Source organism: Crocodylus siamensis, chromosome 10 (genome assembly GCF_052110815.1).
Source record: "Crocodylus siamensis isolate JL-2025a chromosome 10, ASM5211081v1, whole genome shotgun sequence".
Taxonomy (NCBI): Eukaryota; Metazoa; Chordata; order Crocodylia; family Crocodylidae; genus Crocodylus; species Crocodylus siamensis.
The window spans coordinates 65,839,207-65,862,891 of record NC_143404.1 but is presented as its reverse complement, the minus strand read 5'-3'; the positions used below and the strand labels follow the sequence as shown (position 1 = coordinate 65,862,891).

The 23,685-nt window shown below is 42.1% G+C and overlaps 2 protein-coding genes across 4 annotated transcripts in view; one reads left to right on the top strand and one right to left on the bottom strand.

Annotated features, from left to right (window-relative positions):
* The window catches only part of LOC149856752 (androgen-induced gene 1 protein-like), a 191,584-nt gene that overhangs the window by 26,835 nt on the left and 141,064 nt on the right, over window positions 1–23,685 (top strand). For 2 of the 3 annotated variants that reach the window (XM_090020756.1, XM_090020755.1), the window contains exon 3: window positions 22,505–22,561. The exons of the other annotated variant lie outside the window; for it this stretch is intronic. The gene's annotated coding sequence lies outside the window, so the exon portion shown is untranslated. The remainder of the gene's footprint in view (window positions 1–22,504; window positions 22,562–23,685) is intronic. 3 annotated transcript variants of the gene reach the window in all.
* The window catches only part of EDN3 (endothelin 3), a 54,772-nt gene that overhangs the window by 15,535 nt on the left and 15,552 nt on the right, over window positions 1–23,685 (bottom strand). Inside the window, exons 3-5 of the mRNA XM_090020758.1 lie at window positions 11,969–12,145; window positions 10,992–11,095; window positions 326–428 (exon numbers count right to left, since the gene is read on the bottom strand). Of these exons, the coding sequence (XP_089876884.1) occupies window positions 11,023–11,095; window positions 11,969–12,145 (250 nt within the window). The 3' untranslated portion in view covers window positions 326–428; window positions 10,992–11,022. The remainder of the gene's footprint in view (window positions 1–325; window positions 429–10,991; window positions 11,096–11,968; window positions 12,146–23,685) is intronic.

The window sequence follows — 23,685 nt, the reverse complement described above, 5'->3', positions numbered from 1 at the left end:
TATATGAAAGGGTTGCAAACAAACTTTAAAAATGGGCAAACTTTCAAAATGGATTCTCTTTTAAAGGAGAAAAACGTGGCTCCAGCCTCCAAGGGGCTGCCTGAAGCTGCTTGTGGCCCCCCCTACCCCACACACTGGGGGGCTGGGGCGGGTGGAAGCCAGTCGGGAGTGAGCAGCACAGGGTCAGGACTGGCCATCGATGTTTACAAATGGGTCCTGGTACAAAAAAAGGTTGAGAACCACTGGTATAGAGCACCTCATACAGAGCTCTTTTCTCTGGTGGGTGGGGACTGAGACTTTTATCCTCAAACCAGCCATGGGCTACCTGAAGAGTGGAAGTGGCGGTCCATGGAAATGGGAAGATTCCAGCCTGTCAAGAGAGAAGCAGTGCCAGTTCCTCCAGGAGACATCTCCTGCATCTTTCACTCCTCCAAGAAAGAGTAGAGCAATTAATAGGGAGAGAGCTGAGGCACAGGGGGGGAGCCTTGGGGATGCCCAGGGCCCCACATTGCCTAAGTCTGCCTTTGTAGTAGATAAAAATGGAGAGAGAGTGTGCCACATCCCTGGCCTTCCACCCTGGTTTTACTCCACTGATCTAATTAGTCAAAGGTAGACGAGGATTTTCTTTCAAGAGTGGAGTTGTACACCACTGCCTAAAAGCAGCTTTCACTCCCCTTTGCATCATAACTCGGCACTGAGTCCATCTTAAGTCTTTTTTTCTCCCTCTCCCCATCCACAGGTAGAGCCAAGCCCTTTAGTCTTGTGGGAGTTTTGCCCACCTGGATATAAATTGATAAAGGGCCCTCAAGAGATGGTTTGTGTGTTTTCCCTTCAGGATGATTTGTGAATAGGTTTGTATAAGGAAAAGTTTTGTGTATAAGAATGCAAACTCCTAGGTTCAGCCTGGCACATAATTTGCAGCACCTTTAAAAATACAGCTTGACCCTTAGCTGACCCATGGCATGATAAATTGACACCAGAAGGTGCCCTATACTGCCTTAATTCCTGTGAAGTTAACACACTTCCCTTCTGTGGTGGTTGCAGTGAAACAAAATACAGATTAAGAAAGCATGTTAATGCTTTTATCTCTTCTGGGAGCTGTGCATCTTATCTTAGTTTGTACATGGCTTCAGGAAGCATTGTTGGTTTTGTGTCTTGCTTAGCTTTGATTTTCATCCCTGGCTTGCACTCCCTTGGGTCCCCAAGCTATTCCTTTCACAGTCCTTTCAGCAAAACTGAGCCCAGGATCAGGTCACTGCCTTTTCCACAGGTTCACTGCACTTAGAGACCAAAGGCCAGATCCAAAAAAAAAAAAAAAAAAAGGGGGGGGGGGGGACGACACGACGGGGACTTGGTTTCTAAAATGGGAAGATTTCAGGTACCTACATCCAAAATTGTGATCCAAAACACAGCCATCAATGGCTGCCTGTCCCTGGAGGTACATAATCTGACTTGGTACCTGAAAGTCCCCTAGGTGCTCGCAGTTCTGCCTTCCTGCATGCCCACACTATCCCAGTCTCAGGACCTACATCCTAAGCCCCACTAGTAGAAACTAGATAGAGATGCATCTAAAATCTCTGAGGAGCTTTTAGTAGGTTTGCTTTGACCACCCCTAATGTACACCAACAGCTTCAAGTTCAGGACAAGGCAGATGCCTACTTCTATTCAAAACCCTGGAGAAGGAGGGGATGGAGCTGAGTTCTCCCCTTCCAAATGAGTGTCCTAATCACTAAGCTGCCTCTTGATGGCTGCACTCTGGCCCAAGAGAAAGCCTGTCCTCAGGAATGGGTGCTGAGGTCTGGATCCAGATCTGGACAGAGGTGTCTCCCTCACAGCCATGACCCAAATACGTAGACTCTGGCAGTCATTGTGCTAGAGGCAACATCTTTTATTAGACCAGACAGTTGGTCTAGTAAAAGAGATCACCTCTAGCACACTGACTGCTTGTATTTTTAGACCAACACAGCTACAACCTTTACCCCTAAACTCTGGCAGGGCAGGAGTTTGGATATTACTCCTCTGCTTAGTGTTTCCTGGTGGCTTGTTCTAGACAGCTTCCTGCTCAAAATGCAGGGCGTTTGGATCACCCTTCTGAACCACCTAATTCTCTGCATGCACTGTATTGGGAGCATAGACGCAGGGTGTCGAGATCCATTCGGATGGCCAGGCACCTAAATATGAGGCATTGCAGTTCCTAACTTATAAGCACCTAACGTTTTTGGATGTAGCTGCAGGTCCCTTCTCTAACTATTGCTCTTGTGGGCAGCATGTTCAGGGGCCTACTATCCTTATTCCTGCCTCCAATAGCCTGAGAGGGATCCATATGGCCCCAAACTTCCTTCAAGCTCTTCAGTATGTGGCCAGTTGACCCTTCCCACACTTTTTGGGCTGGATGATTAGGCCTACTCCCCTCTGGCAGGTTGTGCCCTTTTCTCTGTTAAGACTAAATTAGGCTTCTAGGCCCTTACCAGAAAAATACAAATAAAGATAATTCAAGATAAGATCATACACTGGTCAGTCCCCAGTGCTGCACAGATTTTGCAAAGGGCTCAGCTAGCTCCTTGCTTAAACTAAGAAGCCACTCACTGTGAAGTACTCAGGAGTTTGTTGGATTAAACCTTTAGACTGTTGCTCATTGTGTAAGGGAACCATCACTTTGTCGAATGCAGCACTAAACATTTACTAATGTAAAACAGACACTGGAAATCTAAGAGAACTGTGAAACAAGTTATTTTAACTTATTTCCATCTCCTTCACACACACATGCATGCACAAAACCCAAGAACTGTTCCCATCAGATGAGCAGCAAGCTAAATTTCATGGTTCAAAACTAACCGTCTACTGTGGCCCCGGGGCTGTTTCATATCAGACCATATGCCATCTCATAACTGTAAAACTTCGGGAAGAAGCTAACGTTAACTTTTAGATATAGTAAACAAGAGGTAACACTACAAAAGCAGATTAAATAAATTAGTCCTAAGATATCAAACTGAGCTTATGGTTTTCTGTTGGTTTTTGTTTTCTTTTTCCTTCCATTGCTTATTGCATTTTAGTACAAGTGAGAAGTTGTGCTGTCTGTGAGATCTTCTTTATTGCTCACTAGTATCCATTTTATTGTAAACCAACTACTGCAAAATCTCACTTATTTTATTTAAACTTCAGTTCTGAAGTAGAAATTGCAGAACCCGTTATTAACAGTCATAAAATAAAGGATTATTTCTTGGTCACTACTGGGTGGAATTTTACAAATATGTCAATAAATGGGGTGCGTTGGATTTTCTTGCGTGGCTCTGCCATTTGCACTGGAAAAGCCAACTCCATGTGGCGTGCTAGATATGTTAAATACAAAGGTCATCTTGCAGCACATCAAGCTTCCTCAGTAAAAACGACGGATAATGGTACCCAAATGTCATTATCATGGACATTCTTCACGTTTCTATTTGAGTACCATGAAGATAAATGGAGTGAGTCAAAACTAAGAAAAACCTATACTACAAAATGAGATAAGTCCTCAATACTGCTCACTGGTATTCTCTTCCTTGCTCAGTTACTTCAAGAGTCAAATCTGAGTTACTTCTGGTGTAAGTGAAAAGAGTGGGGAAATGTCACTCGTCCAACTGTTATACACTAGTGTGAATAAGCGATCGTGTGTAAGCAAATTACTTCAAAGCTTTCTAGGGACACTGGACATAAAATGCCCCATTGTGCACTGCCTGGGATGTTTGAAGGCATGTACAGAGCAACTTAAGTGCCAAACTTCCATTGATTTCAGGAGTTTGGTACAGTGGGTAAAGGCATTAGGCACCTGTTCGCACCCTTAGTCCCTGGATACCTTTGAAAAGGTGGCTTGAGTGTCAAGCTCCCATTGAAAACCCCAGTCTGTGGTATAACTGCTTTCCACATCAGAGTCCCATTTTCTTGTGGTTTGCTGCCAAGCTGTGCAGTGCCTAGTTTACTTTGTCTACAACACTTCAAAGGACTGATAGGCTGATGACTTCAACCAGTTGCAGATTCACAGAAGTTTAGGGCTGGAAGGCACCTCATGAAATCATCAGGTCCAGTCGCCCTGCTCTGGGCTGGAAAGATTGCTGGGGGTCAAATAGTTTAATTTTAAAATGTTGATTTAACCTTGACAATCAGTTTCTTTTTTTGTACTTACCTTTTCACTTTCTTGCTTGCTTTCTAATTTTGTTTTCAGTCTTTAGGAAATGTCTTGATATCCTGGTACATTTTTTAAGTGACTTTGCCAATTGTTTGTTAAAAATATTCTTGTAGTTTATAAACCAAATGGCAGCAAATCAAAATGAGTGATAGGAGAAAAAATCCATGTATTGTTTTAATAAGTTTAGCTGAACACAATACAAAGAGTAAGGGAAGCAAAGAGTAATGCTTTAAGTCAGCAGGGGACAACATTTTGGCAGGCATGGAATAAATTAGCCCTCCACTCTTCCCAAGTGCCACTCCAGTCCCCTCCCCGTTTCTTATCTGCTGCTCTACTTTCTGCTCCCTGCACTGTATTCCCTGCCCAACCTCCTGCTCTGCTTTCTGCTTCCTCCCTGTTACTTGCTGCCTCATCTCCTGCTCTGTCTGTTTCCTGTCCTATTTGCTGCTATGCTATCTGTCCTCCCCACCAATCTGCTGCATGCTATGCACAGAGTGCCGGTGGCACTCGTTCAGCAGGTTCCCCTGCCCCCTCCCCCCACTGTAATTTCTGCTGCTAGTGAAGCCCATTCCAACTCCTGGTACATGAAACGAGCTGGATCAGACGTTTAAAGAACAGACTTGCAAAATATAGAAGCAGCTATTAGTAAATGGTAACCTGACGTTTATTGAAATGTATTTATAATACCATAACTCTTTCATTCTGACATTTATATAAAACCACCCATTTCCTAGTTTTTTAAGTGCTGGAACTTTAAAGTGTCAAAGTGGCAGCTTCTGTCTGATCCTAAATACAGTTATGAGAAGACGTTACTTCTGAGTGATAGAATAAAAAATCCAGGTAAACTATACAGGTGACTCATTTTGACTTATAATGAGCAAGACCCTTAGCTATTGTAAATTGTTGCAACTTACTCTGTCGAAGCCCTACTGAACCAATTTGAGTCAGTTAATTATGTCCATAAGTATTGGTCAGATGATTGTGCATGAAAAGTTTGTTTTGAAACCCAGCAGTGTGTTTACTTATACATATCCACTACTACCATCAGATCTAAGAACCTCTCATCTTTAATGATGGGGAAAGTACTACTTTTCCCAATTTACAAGGCACAGGAAGATAAAGAATCATATTTTTAAAAGATCTTTGGATGCCCAAAGAAGCAGATAGGTGCATATCATGGTTTTTTAAAGTTTCCAAGTGCTTAGCTAGTTTCGACACCTGACTGTGACTTGCCTAAAGCCATAAGGGAAGTCTCCTCACTTCTCATTGCACAGTAGGAAGGCTAGCACCCGTTCCAAATAACACCAAGCCTATACCCCAGCCAGGTAGGCAGGCAAGCAAGCCTGGCTTCACAGAACAGTTTAAACAGAACAGTCCGAGATATTCTCTGGCATCCCTAAACCAATAAGACTGGATGCCAGGAAGGCTATGAAATGGTGTGATGGAGTGATATATCACTCTAGATAAACCCTGTTTGTATGCTCTCCTTCTAAAGCATCCACTACTGCCACTATCAGAGACCAGTTATAGGGCTAGAATGGACTGCAGGTCTGACTTAATATGGTATGTCTTGTTCTTACGTTCACAGCACACACACACTAGGTTTAAGACTTTTGCCTTTGGGAGGTAGTGGGGATTGAATTAAAACTCGGGTGAAAACCTAGGCAGTGACTAGATATGCCCTACGACACATCAGGGAGTGACGTGACACATCTGAGTCTCATCTTAACAAAGTGTGACACATCTGGGTCTCATCTTAACATTGTTCCATTTTTCCTCTCTTGAGACCTTCCAAGTCTTGCTGCTGTCCTCCTGCCCGGGTCACTCAGGACAAGCTAGAAAGATCCCCTTTGGAATGTAAATCTAGGATCTACTCTTGTGTGCATTCCAAAGCCCGTTTGGAAAGCTTGGGAACCAAGAGATCAAAAAATAACTTTTAAATGAAGTACAGCAAGACATAATGTAAACAAGCAAGGTCAATACTCCTTGTTTAAATTGCCTAATGTTTTGTAAATCTTTTAATCCTGAAAGATTTCTCTGTACTGTAAAGCTGCCCAGAACAGGTTGGAAGCCTATAATTTCTTCATAAAACATCAGTAACAAAACAGGCATATTTTTGGTTTTTATAAGTTTGTTTGATTCCTGTTGTACCACGGTCCAAGCTGGGGATTGGCAGGAGTCAAACTTGTTCCTTTTTCAGGATAGCCTTCTTTTATATTTCCATTGTCTTAGTCCTGTTGTGTTTTGCTTATATCAAGCTACTTTTCTCCATTAACACACTTAAATCTAACTTTCATGAGTGACCTCATCTTTGGATTCCTCATTTTAAACACTTCATTTTTCTAGGGTTTACAGCAGGGGTGGGCAAAATGCCACATCCATCTACCAGCTAGACTCCATTTCCCAGCAGCACCTTCTCACATCGCTGCAGCCAATTTCCATGGAGACCCCAGTAGCAGGGGTGCCATGACAGCCAGGTTTCCCTGGAGACTGGCCCCAGCAGCGCTGGCAGGGCACACGGCTGGATGGGGAACTGCTCCATGCCCGGGGCTGGGATCTTGCAGTGGTCTGGAGCTGGGTCAGAGCTGCAATCTGCTCCCCACATGCCCCAGGCATCCCTTAATAACATTTGCTATTTTTGGACTATGGTATTTTTGGACTTCTGTTTTCTCCATATAGGTATTGGATGCATTTCAATCCTGGCCAGCAGCAACCCTGACTTTTTTAGTCCCAGCCATGAATCAAGCAAGTTGTGTGGTATTTTAGGGATGTGCTGGAATCACTGTATTTTGTGAGACATAATCAGATGATACTTCCCTGGTCATTCTGTTTTGTCTGTCTACACCGGAGTGGGCAACTATCTGGGCCCGTGGGCCATATATTCAGTTTTGGGGAGCTGTTGTGGGCCAGTAAGCACCCCTCTTCCCCTCTCCTCCTGCCTGGCAACAGTTTGGAGTGCACATGCCCTGTGGTTCCTCCCCACCACTGCCACCAGCACCCAGCAGCACCTGGACACACAGCCCCAGCCCCAGCCTTGGCCTGCCCCATTACCGTTCCCATTCCGGACTCACCACCGTCCCAGCGGATCAGCTCTGGACCAGCCAGGACCATGGGGGCTGGCGGCAGCAGCAGCCAGAAGGGGCCACTGCTCCCTGGGCTGCCCTGAAATAGAGTCCAGCTGCCCCAGCCCCACTGTGCACCGGGGGCAGCAGGATGCAACATGGGCCAGACAGCACCTGGGCCAGGCAGCGCTGAGGGACCTGCCACAGGCCAGACAAAGTACTTCCATGGGCCAGATCTGGCCTGTAGACCATATTTTGCCCACCCCTGCTCTACACCCTACATTTCTCTCTTGGGACTCCTCATATACTTACAGAGCTCTTTGGAGCACACAGCTATGCAGCACATAGCACTACAGGAGTTCTTTGTGTTATCATGCCATAAATAGCAATAAATGTCTATTGATGAATAAGAACTAATGGAATATGATAGCTCTGCTGGATGAGTTTGCCTCCAGAATTTCTATGGTGTCACAAGGAATATCTCTGTTTAGTAGTAGGACCTAGATCTTCACTTTTTACAAGGGGAAGCTCTGTAACTCCACTCTTAAGAAGTGATGCCCAGGCTTCAAGACCACTCTTTCACTCTCTGATATCTTTTATTAGACCAAGCGTACAAAAAAATCTTTCTCCTCACATATTTCCTGAACCATGATAGCTACTACACCCCAACCCTACTCCTGTAGTGAAAGCATGCACAACTGGGGGAAGGTGGAAATCAGTGTTGAGATACAAAATTTAAACTATACCAGCACTGACTTTGGAGAAAATGGAAGGAATCCAAAATATGCTGAAAATCGTATTAAAGAGAGCCTGTTAATTGTAATGTCATTCATAAGGTCTTCATCATTTCAGACAGCATAAAAATATAGTGCTTGATCCAGGAATCTGTGGAAAATCTAGGTGTTCATATAGAATTCAGAGTCTGTCACCAGTTTGGATCAACTGTTTCTGCATTGGTCAAACAATCCTAATAAAACTAGTCTGGATTATACTAAGTTATCCATGTAGCTGAGGAAGGGTCAAGATTAAAATATAACTTTTTAATACATGGTTATATCAAAGATCTTTTATTGTGATTTTGATTTACTTAATTCTCAGGCTGTTAGGAGAGCTTTGAAGATGGCATGTTCTCATATATCCTAGCCATATTATTCCAAAAAAATGATTAGTGGTTATAAGCAAACATTAATTTACCTTCATCACAAAAGGTCAGTTATTTAAAAAAGAAAAATATACAGTCCCTTTGTTACCTTATTTAAAAATACCCTCAAAAAGTAGTACATTAAGTATTTTTACACAATAAATAATCTACTTCTCTATAAATGTACAAAATTATGCCAAGAGACTGATACAAATGTGATAACTGAAAGATATATTCACTTTTATAGCTATAATAATTTATTTATGAAATATATCTATCTATCTGTGTGTGTATATATATATATATATATATATATATATATATATAAAAATATATATAATATTTTTTGGCAGAGACCTAATCCTTTCTTGTTTCAAATACTGTCTGTAATCATTGTTTTAAATCTATATATCCATTGTCATAAAGAACTCAAAGTTCAGTAATTTTCACTGCAGTTTTTGTTTTGGTCTCCAACTATTTGCTGATAAAACATAACAATGTCACTTGCTCACAGTTTAACCTATGTGCACAAAGGTTTACATAAAGGTCGAAGAAAAGAATTGGTAATGCCACAAGTTAGGTATTTTCTCCATTTTCTTTTAAATCATCTTAAAGAATAACTTTTGGAAGAGTTATTCTGGCTTATGTCCCACCCTTCCACCAAAAAGAGTCCATACCTGCTGATGAAATAATTTATCCTGCTAAATATCCTGGGTTTGAAAATGTCCTCACTGCCAGTTTCTTGATATTTCCCATAATTCTTCAACTATTCAGTGAAGTGGTTTTAATAAAGAATTGAAAACAAGGCTTAAAATATCAGCAAAAGGAATGTATGGCACAGTATATTTGGATTTAGGACAGGGAGATGGCCTAGTACTGTAACCTATTCTGAATGCATGATGTTTGGATAAAAGTTTTTTGTCCTAAAATCTTATAGTTTCATCTACAAGAGAAACTTCTGATGACTAATTGGAGTTCTGTTAATCAACTACAGTGTATTTCAAGAGTAGTTGTAGAGCTGCTTCTAGATTGAACTTGCAAGCACAGGAATAATTTGTGCCTTATTTAAGTAACCTATTGAATACTTATGGTATACTATTAACTATATTTTATATTGGTATAAATATTAGCCATTCATATTTATTCTGCATAGATACTGTCACTTAAACATCTGCCAGTAAAGTTACAATATGCTGATTCAGGCTTGCAAACATTAACAAGAGAAGTATTGGTATCTATTTATTCATACTGGAAATTTATACACAGGCAACTCACTTCCTAAATCACAATATTTTTCAATGATAATTGCCTGTAGAAAGCTGCACATGAATTCTTCACACAGACAGCAAGCAATATGTGGTGGAACAGTATGTTCCTAATATATATATATATTAAAAACAGCTAGAAAAATGATTTTCTTGACTCTGCTTGTATTGCTAAAGTTTGGGTGCTCCTTTAAATTTTCTTTAAATGGTGAAATAAATTCCTTGCCAAGATACATGGTAAAGATTATCCTGTTCTGTGTGGCTGATGAGACTTTGATCAGAGCAGCATGGAAGAATGCTTCTTCACATTCATTCAGTTTCACGTGCCCTCAGAGTGGCAACAGTAAGGATGTTACATACTGCTGAATTATCCGCTAGCGGCCAGACTGAAGTATTCAGCTTTGTCCATCTCATGGGAGATTTATAGCTTAGATTCTTGCTCCTGGACTTCAGCAAATAAACATTTAACCTTTAAAAAAATGAATTAAAACTGCTGGGTTATACGGTACTCTCTGGAACCTGGTTTTGAGATCTACTTCTTCATGACCCCAGCATATCTGGGCATACAATTATGTCCCTGATTAATTGTGGATGCCACAAATGACATATGAAAGTCTAATTGGATCTGATTTGGAAGCCATCATAAGAATGAGTGCTAATTGGTGACTTCTAATCCAAATACCTTCCTTGATAACAACAGGGGTTCATATAAGAAATTTCTTTTTGGCACATCATTGGTTCTTACAGATGCTGCATTCCAGACCAGAACTGAAAGTGTCTGCCTACATTGGCAGCGAGACTGCATTTCTGAAGTGATGTGTCAATGCCAGGAGTGGATTGGAGAACAGAGCTGGAGACAGTTATGTTAAACCAGATGCTAGGTCCAGTTTAACTCTCCACATCTGGCACATAAACGTTAGTTACTCTCCTTTCTATCCTCTTCTCTATACATTTGTTCCATTTTGTGCCTTGGTGACCTAAATTTTACTGGAGCAGGAGATAGGCAAACATGTCCCAAGTTGCTCCAAGGCAAAACAGGAAAAAAAGATGTCGGTCATGATCAGAACTCCACTACAGACACCAAACACGTGACCACTGCAAACAAATCTGCTGTCTTATGGTCTGAAAAGCCTGAATGATGTAACAGCATGATTTTTTGCTGTTTCTGTGAGGAAGGCCTGAATGTTTTTTTACATGTAATCAAAGTTACAAAATAAAACTCTGTGGCCAGATCCTGCTTTTATGTAACCAGAAGCCACTCCACTACTTTGAAGGCCAGAATTTAGCTCTTTGAATGTGCAGAAACCCAAACCAATATTTCCATCCAATATAAAACAGATCAGTGCACATATATACTGTACCTCTGTTCAAAAACTGCACAGCTCCTCTCTGCTATTTAATGAGAGTCTGTTCCTTTCTCTTGTGATGTTCTTCCTCTGTTGTCCTTTTCAGTGACATCTCATTGCTGTGGAAAAGATGAGACATATCTTAGTTTCATCACTGTGCTTAAGTCAGTCATCAATACAGAGCTGCTTTTAGGATGTCAAATGACAAACTTTCCTTAGAAAAGAAGAAAACAGGCACGTGTTGAATTTTTTCCTTTGTCAGAAAAGAATGCAACATTAAGTATGCACTGAATTATCCTGGAGGTCGGGACAGGAGGTCTGCCATTTCTGTGATGCCACATCATTACAAAAAAAATGTCTGTAAAGAAACTTTAATCAAAATATACGTGAGAATTTAATTTAGGATCAACAAAATTATTGATCAGCTTCATTTGTTGTATGCCATTTCATGAATCCATCTACATGAAATCGCTGAATCACATGGAACAGGGGTATTCAACCCCCTACCTGTGGGCCAGATCCACCCTACAGCCCCATGTCATCCAGCCTACAGGGTACCTGATGGGTCCAGAAATTTGGCAGTGGGAGAGGTGGCATTGCTTCCCCACCAGCAAATTTCTGGACCTGTGGAGAGCCCTGGCCCTGCATACTGGATCGAGCACCTGATCCCAGCACATACCACAATTCCAATGTGAGGCGCTGGGAGTGGGCAGTGCCAGGCCCTTGGAACATAGTCCCAGCATGATGGGATGGGATGGGATGAGATGGGAGGGGGTGGTGCCAGGCTCCTGAGGACCAACCCCAGCAGGAGGGAGTAGAGCTGGTCCCCTGGGACCCAATCCCAGCACTCTGGGGCACAAAGGGAAGGTGTCTGACCCCAGGGTGAGCTTGATCTGGCCCACCGATCTGCCTATCTCACTCATCCGGACCACGGGCCAGATATATAAAAGGTATATATATTCAGAGATGTTCATCTAAAAAGAAACCCTTACCTTCTGGTATCCTGTGATCTTGTGCAAAACCGTAGACACTGTTTGTCATGTGTGTCCAAACAAGAACATCGAAATGAAGACCATTCTGAAGACTCCGAGTTCCTCTGAAGGTGGCCTGTAGACCTTTTCCCTCTAAAACTGCCTCGGTAGTTAGAAAGCCCATATGGGACCGTCCTCCTGTTGTGAGAAATACAGAGATGCTATACAATTATAAGGGCTGCTGTAGATACAGTTCAGTATTTGTTTTTCATACATATATTTGTTTGTATTAAAATAAACCTACTATTCTAATATAGCGTGCAATTAACTTCTGCCATAAAATTCAAAGATGGTATTCCCAGAAAAATGTCATTCCTAAAACTGAATACAACTCTTTCTTTCTCGACCTGTACCCTCAGAGAAGGCCATAAAGGTAGATAAAATGTCACAAGTAACAATCCTTGTGTAATTGACAGATCTAAATATGAGCATGAAAAGCCCTATTCTTGAGACACAATGTGCCAACTACCTGATATCTGAACAGAAATGCAATCCTAGGTGTTGCTTATTTTAATTTGCACTGATGCTTTATTTTTGTACAGGCCCCAGTTCAAGGTCAGATTCTTAGTGAGGGTAGATAACAGAGCTTCATTAAACCATCAATAGGCTGGCGTGGAGACCATCAAAGGGTCTGGCTTACAGCAAGGCTACTTTTGCCATCTGATACACAGGCACAGCTCCCAGTGGCTTAATCATTTTCACCATTAGTGAGAGATACTAGTATACTGAGTTTCTCGTGTCATGCTTAAGTACATGTACATGGATGTAGATCCATAAATATGGAATCATCAGAAGAGTCCTCCAACAAGGGTGTCAATAGTTGTGCAGGTGATTGAAGTACTGACCATGAAATTGTTGTCATTACTTGTCCTCCACTGGAGATCATATTCACTGCCTCATAGAAGCATGTCATCAGGGTCCTCTTTAGCCCCAGCAAGGTTGCATATTTCACCCCCTAACGATGGATATCCATTAAAATTGCTGATTGCCATCCTAGTGACAAGAGGTTTTGCTATGCCACAACTCACAGATAACATGAAAGTGCAGGAGGCTGTTTGCAAATTGGTGTGAAAAATCAAGCTTTCTTGGGAGGTGAGGGAGTCTCCATTACTACCATGTGGCCACCACATGGAACTTTGGAAGTCAAGAAAACAGCTCTAGTTACATGACAGCCAGGCCAACCAACCCAAGAATCCATCTAATTGAAATTAGAGGGGAAAATAATCCCCATTTCAAAAGCAAAACAGCATGAAGGAAGAATAAAAAGAATATTGTTCTGAAGGAGGGTTATAAAACAAGGACTGTTTGCCTGTGAGTAATTAGCAGTGGAAGAAAGACAAACTCCACATGGTTGGACTATGTTTAATTAGTCTTCATTGAAGAACTGTATTTAAAAAGCTAGCAGTTGGAGATTGGCACACATTTTTTATCAGTCAACACTTACGGGAGACTGGAGGGTGCAGAAATGGTATTTTCCATCTGTCTCCAAGAATGCAAGATTCCTAAGATTTTTAATAGCATCAGCTAGAACAATCAAGGTATCAATGTAAGTTACCCACTCTGAACACCATATGCTGTCCTCTCAGGTTTCACAGCTAGAGCTACAGTAAATTTATCAGGTGATGAGTCTTTACTCCTGCCTACAGTAAATCAAAGGAGGAAAATAAACAAATTAGGACTGTGCAAAGCTTCAGTCCCTGATTCAATTGGGCAGAGATTCGGCCCATTCAGTGGCTGAATCTCCGAATCTGAATCAAATCAGAGGACCCTTTAATCTCTCCGAACTGAATTGGAACCCTCTGAAGATTCAGAGATTCGGACATAGACACAGCTTTAAATGCTTTTTCTATATACCTCTAGGTACCAGGTGGCTCATGAATGCTGCAATGCTGGGGCACATGGAGCATCCCACAGGAGTGCGGGGGGCTCCCCAGTGCACTTGGCAGCAGACCCAGAAGTGGGCCAGAAGCACTTCCAGTCCACTTCTGGGTCCACCGGAGTGTGCGGTGGGGGTCCCCTGTGCCGCCTGGCTCAGCAACTGGTGCCTCCTGGGTCGGGGAGGCACCCATGGTCCCCCCGCAGCTGACTGCCTAGCCAGGGGGGGTGCAGAGGGGCCCCCCAGCATGCTCCCTGATGGACCCAGAAGTGGAGCAAAAGTACTTCTGTTCCACTTCCAGGTTCACCACTGAGCACACTCCTGTGGGATGCTCCATCTGCCCCAGCATTTATAAGCCATGCTGGTACCTCGAGGTATGTAGAAAAAACATTTAAAGCTGTGTCTATGTCCAGATCACTGATTCTCTGAATCAGCATTGAATCATCAGATCTGGCTTTGGCCAAATCAAATTGGGGCAGTGATCCAAATCAATTAATCGAATCACTGTTCCCAATTTGGGCCAGATCCAAATCAGAATCAAATAAGGTCCACTTCACACACCCCTAATACAAATACTTCTGTGGTTTGGAAGCATGAGGCATCCCTGGTCTCTCAAATAGTTCATAAATCCATAGGAGGACAGGAGTTCTGTGATTGGCTCCTTGCTGGCTCTTGCATTTTGTTACATCCTCTGAAGAGCCTAGAAACAACACAGTAGATGCTCATGTTTAATCTAGCTAGATTAAACTCCCTTGTGGATTTCTACAGGGTTTCCAGTGTTGAATGGGGCAACATCCCATCCCAATGACCTTTTGTTCTGAAAATGTATTGGACATCAACTGTGCAAGGAGACTTCCATCAATTTGGGAAAAAGGGTATATATGGACAATAAACTCCATTCTTCCACTTTCATATGGACTTGCATTTTTGGTACTACCTCCATGGCATCCAAGCCTTACAGCTGAAGAATGCCTGGCACATGGAAATTAGTCTCATGTTCTACTTATGTACCTCATACACACAAGACTGTAAGATCTTGTGGGTTAGGGATAAGGAAAACAGACCTTATGATGACAGGCTGAGAGCCATGGGGCTCTTTAGCTTGGAAAAGCGCAGGTGATCTGATGGCCACCTATAAGTTTATCAGGGGTGACCACCAGGATCTGGGGGAATGTTTGTTCACCAGAGCGCCCCAAGGGATGACGAGGTTAAACAGTCATAAACTCCTGCAAGACCATTTCAGGCTGGACATAAGGAAGAATTCCTTTACTGTCCGAGTTCCCAAGGTCTGGAACAGCCTGCGATTGGAGGTGGTTCAAGCACCTACATTGAACACCTTCAAGAGCAAATTGGATGCTTATCTTGCTGGGATCTTATGACCGCGGCTGACTTCCTGCTCTTTGTGCAGGGGGCTGGACTCGATGATCTTCCGAGGTCCCTTCCAGCCCAAATGTCTATGAATCTATGAGTCTATGAATCAACATGCACTGTACACTAATAGTCCTATATTTACATGTTTGGAGAGGAGGTGAGTAAAATCATTTTACTCTTTTTTTAAAAACAATTGAGCTTAAAAGCCATAAAGAATTGCCCCTTTATAAAATTGGGAAGGAAGAGCTCATGTCCCCTAGACTTAGCTGCTATTGATAGGGGTTAAGAAAGAATAAGTTAGTCCAGTGGTTTTCAACCTTTCTTCATTTGCAGACCTCTAAAAGTTTTGAATGGAGGGGAGGATCCCTTTAGAAATTCTGAATGGTGGTGCAGATTCCTTGAACTGTAAGTATGGGTGCTCAAATACTTTTGATTGATCACAAGCATCTTTTAGAGGCCCCTTAGTCCACAGACCAAGGACCACAAGTTGAAAACCACTGGGTTAGTCCAATATTACCTATTATTGCGTTTTCTTTACCCTTCTCTAAAAGTATATGGTTGTTATTGGAGATGGAATGCAGGATTAGGTGGGTCATTGGTTTAATCTGGTGTCATAGCTGCTGCATTTGGTAAACTAGAGAGGAGTATGTGTAATCTGTTTGCTCACTTCATCTGTGTAAGCCAAAATGAAAAATTTTATTTTGTATGGTGTAACCTGAAACTAAAAAAACTTGCTTTGAGATGCATGTAGAGGGAAGAACATATTTAAAATGTCTTTCCATCATGTGCTGAACTAATTTTTAAAAGTTCCATATAAATGGGAGGCAGAATTATTTCTTACGTTGTCAAGTCTGACACGAAAATGTCACCATTATTTCCTATTCTAAGAAGGAGGAATTCAGTATTTTAGATACTGAGTGGCAGTACCTTTCATAGCTCAGGTGGTTGCATCTACAATACAATAATTTGATTAAATAACTCAAGTATTTTTGGGGGGGCAAGCCCATTCAGATTGGAAATCTAACACCATTGTTATTGGTGCTAACCTATGGATCTTTAGTAGCAATGTTCTTAGCATACTCCTTTAAGCTAGAGACAGAGATTACACATAAACTGGTTTAAGTGATCAGAAACTGGTTTAAATCTGTAATGGAACATAAATTCAGTGCATATATCTAATTCAAAATGGCTGAAACAAGTTTACGATAAATCTGGTTGAATGTATCATCAGACTGAACTGATTTGGGTCAAATTAGTTCATGCAATGTTTGTCCCAGACATTTGCATAAACTGATTTGCAGCCTTGGGCTGGGCTTTGCAGCCCTGGGCTGGGCTGTCTGCTCCAGCAAAAAAGGGATGGCCCCGCCCCTCTGCTCCCTAGCTGGAGCTCTGGTAGAGACTGCAGGCACAGCCAAGTCTGCCTTGCTTGCCTCTGCCCCACTCCCTCTCACTACTCACTGCTTAAGCAGGGATTCCCCCTCCCTCCCATCTCCCACAGCATGGACCCCAGCCCCATGGACCCCAGCATGTGGTATGCTAGCTAATGCTGAGAGGTGTGTGCATCTCCAATTTCACTGTGCAGACATTTCCTCTGGACTGAAGAAATGCAGGCATGTGCCTGCCATGGGGGGGCACTAGAGCAGCCCTCCCTTCCCTTCCACAGACCTGAGCTGAGAGGGGTATGACTAGGTCCCGGCAGGATGCTTCGATTAGGGAGGGGTGTAAACCCCCACCATGCCTGCACAGTCCCAGGTTTTTCCCCACCTGCTGCTCAAGGGGTGAGAGTGTTGCCAGCCCCTGGCTAGCACTCTGAGTCAAAGGGGGGGGGTATGCAGTGCATGAATCTGTTGATGATACTGAGTGTTTCAGTATCTTCCTCTCCTTGCTTCTTCATACTGTCTGTAAACCTGACAGGCAAGGGAGCCAGCAGGGTGCTGATAATGCAGCATTTATTAGCCCATCAACAAAACAAAAGCCTCTCTCATTAATTCAAGGTCTTAAACAGCTTTTTCCAAGGAAGGAATGGAGTGACATTACCAACTGACCTGCTGATTAGCTCCAAAAAGCCCTTTGGGAGAGACCTTGTTTCCCCTAGCGCCCCCTGGCATAACAAGGAATAAAGGCCATAAGTTGTTGGAAAGTAGGTTTAGATTAGACATCCGTAAGAACTACTTCAAAGTTAGGGTGGTTAGGATCTGGAACCAGCTTCCAAGGGAAGTGGTGCTGGCTCCTGCCCTGGGGGTCTTTAAGAGGAGGCTTAATGCCTACCTAGCTGGGATCATTTGAGCCCAGTTTTTTCTCCTGCCCAGGGAGGGGGTCAGACTTGAAGATCTACAAGGTCCCTTCTGACCCAACTTCTATGATTCTATGATTCTAAGCGGATACTGTTCTGTCTGCTTGTCCCAGTGAAATTGCAAACCAGTTCAACCCAAGCAAATTAGACTAACCTGCAAAGATTGAATCAATTCAGGTTCAGGCTTTTTGAATGTCTGTCCCTAGCCTTATAGAACAATGTGATGGAAATGCAACAAGTATATCCAACAGAAGTTAAATAGCTTTCAACATGAGGCTGGATGTTCAGACAACAAAGAATGGTGATGTTTTAGAGCAGGCACAGCTACCAACAGCTGTGCAAGTAACATGCTTGAGAAAGTGGACTTACCGTGGCCACATAAATAAATTCTGAGAGCTCCAGATAACAGAATCCCCAAAGAAGCTGAGTTTTTGCAGCCCAAAGAAGTCAACCCCAAGGGACCTTTTGCAGTATGCTAAAACAAGCTTCCAGAGTAGCCAATCAAGCAAATGAAAAGAACTGACCCAGGATAGGACCAGTTTAGCAATGACTGACCTGTAGTTTTATACCTGATGGTATGAAAAGTGGACTGCATCGAATGAGTAACTTGAAATATTCTCACTGTTATTGTGTCCCCTGTGCCCTAAAGAACACCATTTCTAAACCTGGTGTTTAAGAACATTTTTCAAACCTTGGCAAATGTATTCAAGAGCACTTTGGTCTTAATGATCAATAACTGTCTCATAAATAGAGCTAAAGGCAACTGAAGTTTGAGCAAGGGTAACTACTGTAAACACTAAAACATACAAGTTAAAGTTTGTATATAAGCCAATGTGCGGACTTCCAGCTGGGGATGGAAAATTAAGTTCTAGCTATAGATCTCCTTACATCCCTGACCTCAGGGCTTCCTTTATTTCTAAAACACAAACTCAGAGCCAGGTCAGATCAACTTAAACTACTGGGTAATAGTAATCCAAGGCTTTTCCAGCTTCAGCCAAGATAATGCTCAGGAAAGGCTCATAAATAGATGAAATATGTTCTCTCTTCTGTTTCACCGCCACATGTCTGGCATACCCCATTTGAAACTAGTAGAGTTAATCCATTTTGATACTTGCATAACTGGCAATTAGAGAAAATGTAAGTATGTGTAGGTTAATTGTTCCAGTAGCTGAAGATATTAGAGTTTCAAGTTAGCACATGCATCTGCGTCGCTACTTCAGATGTGAGAAGAAAGGCCTGTGAGATCCAGTTGAACAAGTATCAAAAGCATTTGCCTAGCAGCATGTTTAGTTGTAGACTGTTACAGTAGATTAAGTATAATTGTCTTTGCAGTAAACTTTTGTAGCATTGTAATCTTTAGGTTTAAAAAAAGAGAAGCAGAATTACGGTTTTTAGACATGGTGTAGTAATTACTGTCAACACTTCATTGTACTAATATTATTTAACACACATATTGCACTGCAAAAAGGCCAGTCTGGGGTCCCATTATGTTAGGTGCTGTAGGTCTTCTCATGTTCAACTGTCTTACTTCAATCAAATATGTTGACTCTGGCCTTGACAGAGCAGCTTGCTTCACATCTGAGGGAAAACTGAGCTGATCCCAAGAATGGGGCTGGAGGGACAAAGAAATGCAAAAGGAGCACAGATGAGGCTGGGGAGAACATATATGACGCAGACCAGAATTAATTGCTGGGCCTAAAGACAAGTGGTGGGGACTGATGACAGGCTGCCACTTTTTTTCAGACCACTTCAGCTCTGAAACCAGTGAATTGGCTTACGTTGCTCTTAAATAGTGCACCTATCAGCCGTCCAGAATGGCATAAAATACACATTTTCTTCCCTTGAAATCAGTGAGATTTATAATCTGCTTCTGAATCCCAGTAATTCAGAAACACACCATGGTAAATTTAACTAGCCTGGTTCCAATCCCAGTGACATGTAAGTAAATCCAAAGTAACAGCATTGTCCTCCATGTAATTGAGATCAAAAGCTGACATAACTGTTGTTATGAATGTGGTCCATGGAATGAGAGGATTTACTACGAGCTCAGTTTACTGAGTGCATTGGTTGTAATTGCCCTGTTTCTGAGAATGCCCTGGAGCAGGAAAGGTGCATTTGTCCATAGAAATGAGCAGTCTCACCTTTTTGCTTTAGCATTTGGGTGTGTAAAAAGCACTCAAGGTGTGATTTATGCCTCAGGAAACTGAAGAGGCTCATCCAGCACAATGTGCCTGAAGAGGCACATCCAGCATATTTCTCTGCTGTTCCTTTGATAACAATAACTAAACTTGCAGCTTTTGTAAACACCCATTGAAGAAAAGTTCCCATGGCTAGAGTGCTTACTCAATGTGCGCTGGAAACCCAATCTCTGATGAATGCATTAGCAAATCAGCACTACAACATAATTTTTTTTAAAGTAAATCAGAGCCAATACACTGCAAAATGGACTACAGTGACTTATTTTAGTAAGTGTAGCTTAGTTTTAGTGATTTACTGTGTTTGACCAATGTAACAAAACATCTGCTGTAAAAGCACCTGAAAGTCTTAATATTCAGAGACCTTACTCAACACTGAGACATAGCAGGACACTTAAATAACAGGCAGCACAGAAAAATAAAAAGGAATGTCATTTGTATCATAAAAACAAGACAAAGTAAGAACTGTATACAAATAAATGCCCCAGGCAGTTGAGATTAGGCGGCTTTAACACAGAAGGCATTTCACAGCTGCAACCCTAAAAGGCCCATTTAATAGTAGGAATGATTTTAATTTCTGTACTGCTCGTGAGTCTCATTCCTGAGAAAATTAAACATTTTTCCTATGCTACATCTACCATTGCATTTGTCCTGCTAACTAGGAAGGAAATTCTGGGATTTGTCAGATTTGATGGGATTGTATGTAAAAGTTGACTTTTCCCTTGAAAAATGAGGATGTAATATCCATATAATCCTTGTGATGGTATAAGAGACCTGCCCTAGCAGAGGATGTATCACCCACTACTTTAGGCCAGGATTTCTAAAAGCAAGAAATGGCTTTGGCTGTCAGTATTTAAGTGCCCAGCTTGAGATTCCTTAAAGAGACCTGATTTTGTAGATAGTGATGAGTACACCGCCTCTGAAAAACATGTTTGTTTTTAATGAAATACAGGTAAGAGGAGAAGATTGGGGGAACCTTTAGAACTGGTTTTGCATTTTGATTGTTACTGTTTAATTTTGAGACGAGGCTGGGACATGATTTTTGCTGGGTGGTGGAGCCAGAGGTATCAGCCACTCATAGTTCTACACAAATTTTTTCACCACAAGGACAGCCTTTTGGTTGAAATATTGTCAACACTGTTTTCAAGAGCGGTCTCTCCTTTCCCAGCTGTGAAGCAGAGCCCTCAATACCAGCGACAGTGCTTTGCAACCTATATTTTGTAACTTGGCAGAAGCATTCTGTCTATTTTGGCTCTGTGAATATAGAAATGTCCATTGTTAAGAGATAGCAGCCACAGTTGTTACATGGTGTGCTGAGAGTCAGCAATATAAATACACCACCATTCATGGGGATATCCTACTATATGTTGTCTCCTGGTCCCTTGGACAAAGGTGAAAGTCATGTTGGCTAGGGACAGAAATTACACATAAACCAGTATAAGTGATTTGAAATCAGTTCAAATCTGTAACACCACAGAGTTCAGTGCACATACACCATTTTCAAAATGGCCAAAACTGGTTTAAGATAAACTTGGCTAGATATAGTATCAGACTTAACTGATTTTGGTTAAATCAGTTTATTTAACTTCTGTCCTAGGTGCCCTTCAGCTTCAAGTTAAAACTCACAGTCCCCCAGTATCCCAGGATGCTTTGCACCTCTCCCGCAAACCCCTCCTTGCAGGGTGGGTGGCCTAGCATTGGCCCAAGCTGTGTGCTTCAGCCGAGCAAGGAGGCATGCTCTAGCGCCCTCCAGCGTCTAGCCTGGGCCACTGCAGGCATGGGGCTGCATTTCCAGAATCAAAAGTGAATGTCTGTTCACTTGCTTATCGGTTCAATCTACGCAATTTAAATTAATCTGCAAAGATTGAATCGATTCAGCCTTGGGCTTTCTGACTGTCTGTACTTAGCAACTCAAAGGCAGCATTAATTTTCTTCAGCAGTGAATGGCAAAGGCAGCTTGTTCTGAATGCTGGCCTGAGACTGGAAATCCCGAATTCTAATCCTAGCTTTATCACTGATTCCAAAGGTAGCTATGAGCAAGTCAGTTAGGTCCCAATTCAGCAAAGCACTTAAGCATGTACTTAACTTTAAATATGTACTGAAGTCTCTAACTTTATATATATGCCTGAAATTTTTTTTTGCCAAAAAAAATGCTTGCATAGTTTGCTGTTGATGGCTCTTAGATGCTAGATTCAAGGAGACAACCCACAGGGTTTACAAGGATTATGACTTCAGGCCCAACAGAGTTATCTGTCTTTTTATGTGTGCTGATAAAGAAAATACATTACTGGCCTGGACCACATTTCAGCAAAATAGCTGATACCAAAAAATCCTGGCACAAGGAGTGTTCATAATAATTCAAAATTAAATGGTATTTCTTTTTCTTAAAACAGGGTGAGAGGGATTGGTACACAGAACTCAAATTTCCTAATGTTTACTCTGCGAGCAGCCTTTCTCCCAGTAACTTTCAAATGTTTCACAAATCACGTATGTTAAGAACAGGCATGCAAGCATCCCAAACATGCTTATTATGTTTCATTGAGGTTTGCAACTGGAAACACGTGACATTCAAGGATGATATGCCATATCTTCAGAAGAGAGCAACAAACCATCAGATCAGAACAGCATGACATGTCAGACCACAGCAATTAATCTACTTTGCGCCAAGAAAATGTTTACCCAGCTGGGTCTTGTATTTACATCCATGCAGCCACATTCTCTCTCCAAATCCCTTATGGTCTATTATTATTATTATATTACAGAAAGTACCTGAAGGCAAGAGAGAGTGAGATGCCGGTTCTACCTGATGCTGCACAAACGTAAGATGGTCCCTGCCTTGAACAGCTTATGGACAGGATGGAAATTGTCCACTGTCTAAAAGCAGAGCCAGTAGCAATAATATAACTGTGACATAGCCCTTTAAGTTTGAGTGCTCCATGGACGTTTTTTACAGTGACAATTGGAAATAGCATCATCCACATTTTACAGGTGTAGAGATGTACGCATAAAAAAGTATCAGAACTTGCGTTCACAAGTATATACATTCCAAGGAAAACTAAATGATACTTTCCTCCTCATTTTTCAGTCCCTGAGAACCAAGCAATAGGCCAGCTGCTTGGTCACAAGTGAGAGTGTTCTGGGTATTGTGGGAGTAACTATCCATGTCCAATACGCAACAGCTGTTTACTAATGTATATGTATATTGTTGGGAATAGAAATCTTATAAAAACATGCTATGGAATTTCACAGCATTGTTCTTTACTGTTACTGCAGAATATGGCTGTGTTTTTCCATAAGGACTAAATATATGACACACACTCCCTCAGAACATTAACTAATTAAATGAAATAACATTTTTGTAGATTGACAGGCAGAAGGGAACCTAAGTACATGAGTCTTTGAAATCACTCAGGACCTCCCCCAGGTCTAACCTGCCCTTATGGTCATGGCACAGCAAGCTGTTTGGATGTCAGTTTATAGCAAAAGGCAGATGTAGCACTTCTGGCTAGTGAGATTTCAGCTCTCATTACTTCTCCAGTCCCCACCATGACTGACAGGAACAAAGTTTACTGGAAGTATTGGCGATTACTGGCTTGGGAGTGAGTGACCTCCTAAAAGACAGGAGCAGCTGTGCCATGAAGGAAATGGAGGGGATGAAGTGGCAACAACCAGCCCAAACAGTGAATTCATTCATACATAGCAGGACTCAAATATAAAGTGCTGTGGCCACATTTTTGAACCCCCAGCACCAAAATACGGAAGGTTGCTTCAATTGTAAGGGGAGGCATGAGAAATCTTGTGCCAAAAGAATAGAAGAAAGAGAAAAATGGAGCAGTTAAGCAAAATGATCAGGAGTGAGGGGGTGAAACTGAGGCAGAGGATGACTGAGGCACTTGAACTTGACAACAATGTGAGCAGGGGTTCATCACACAAGAAAATGGCA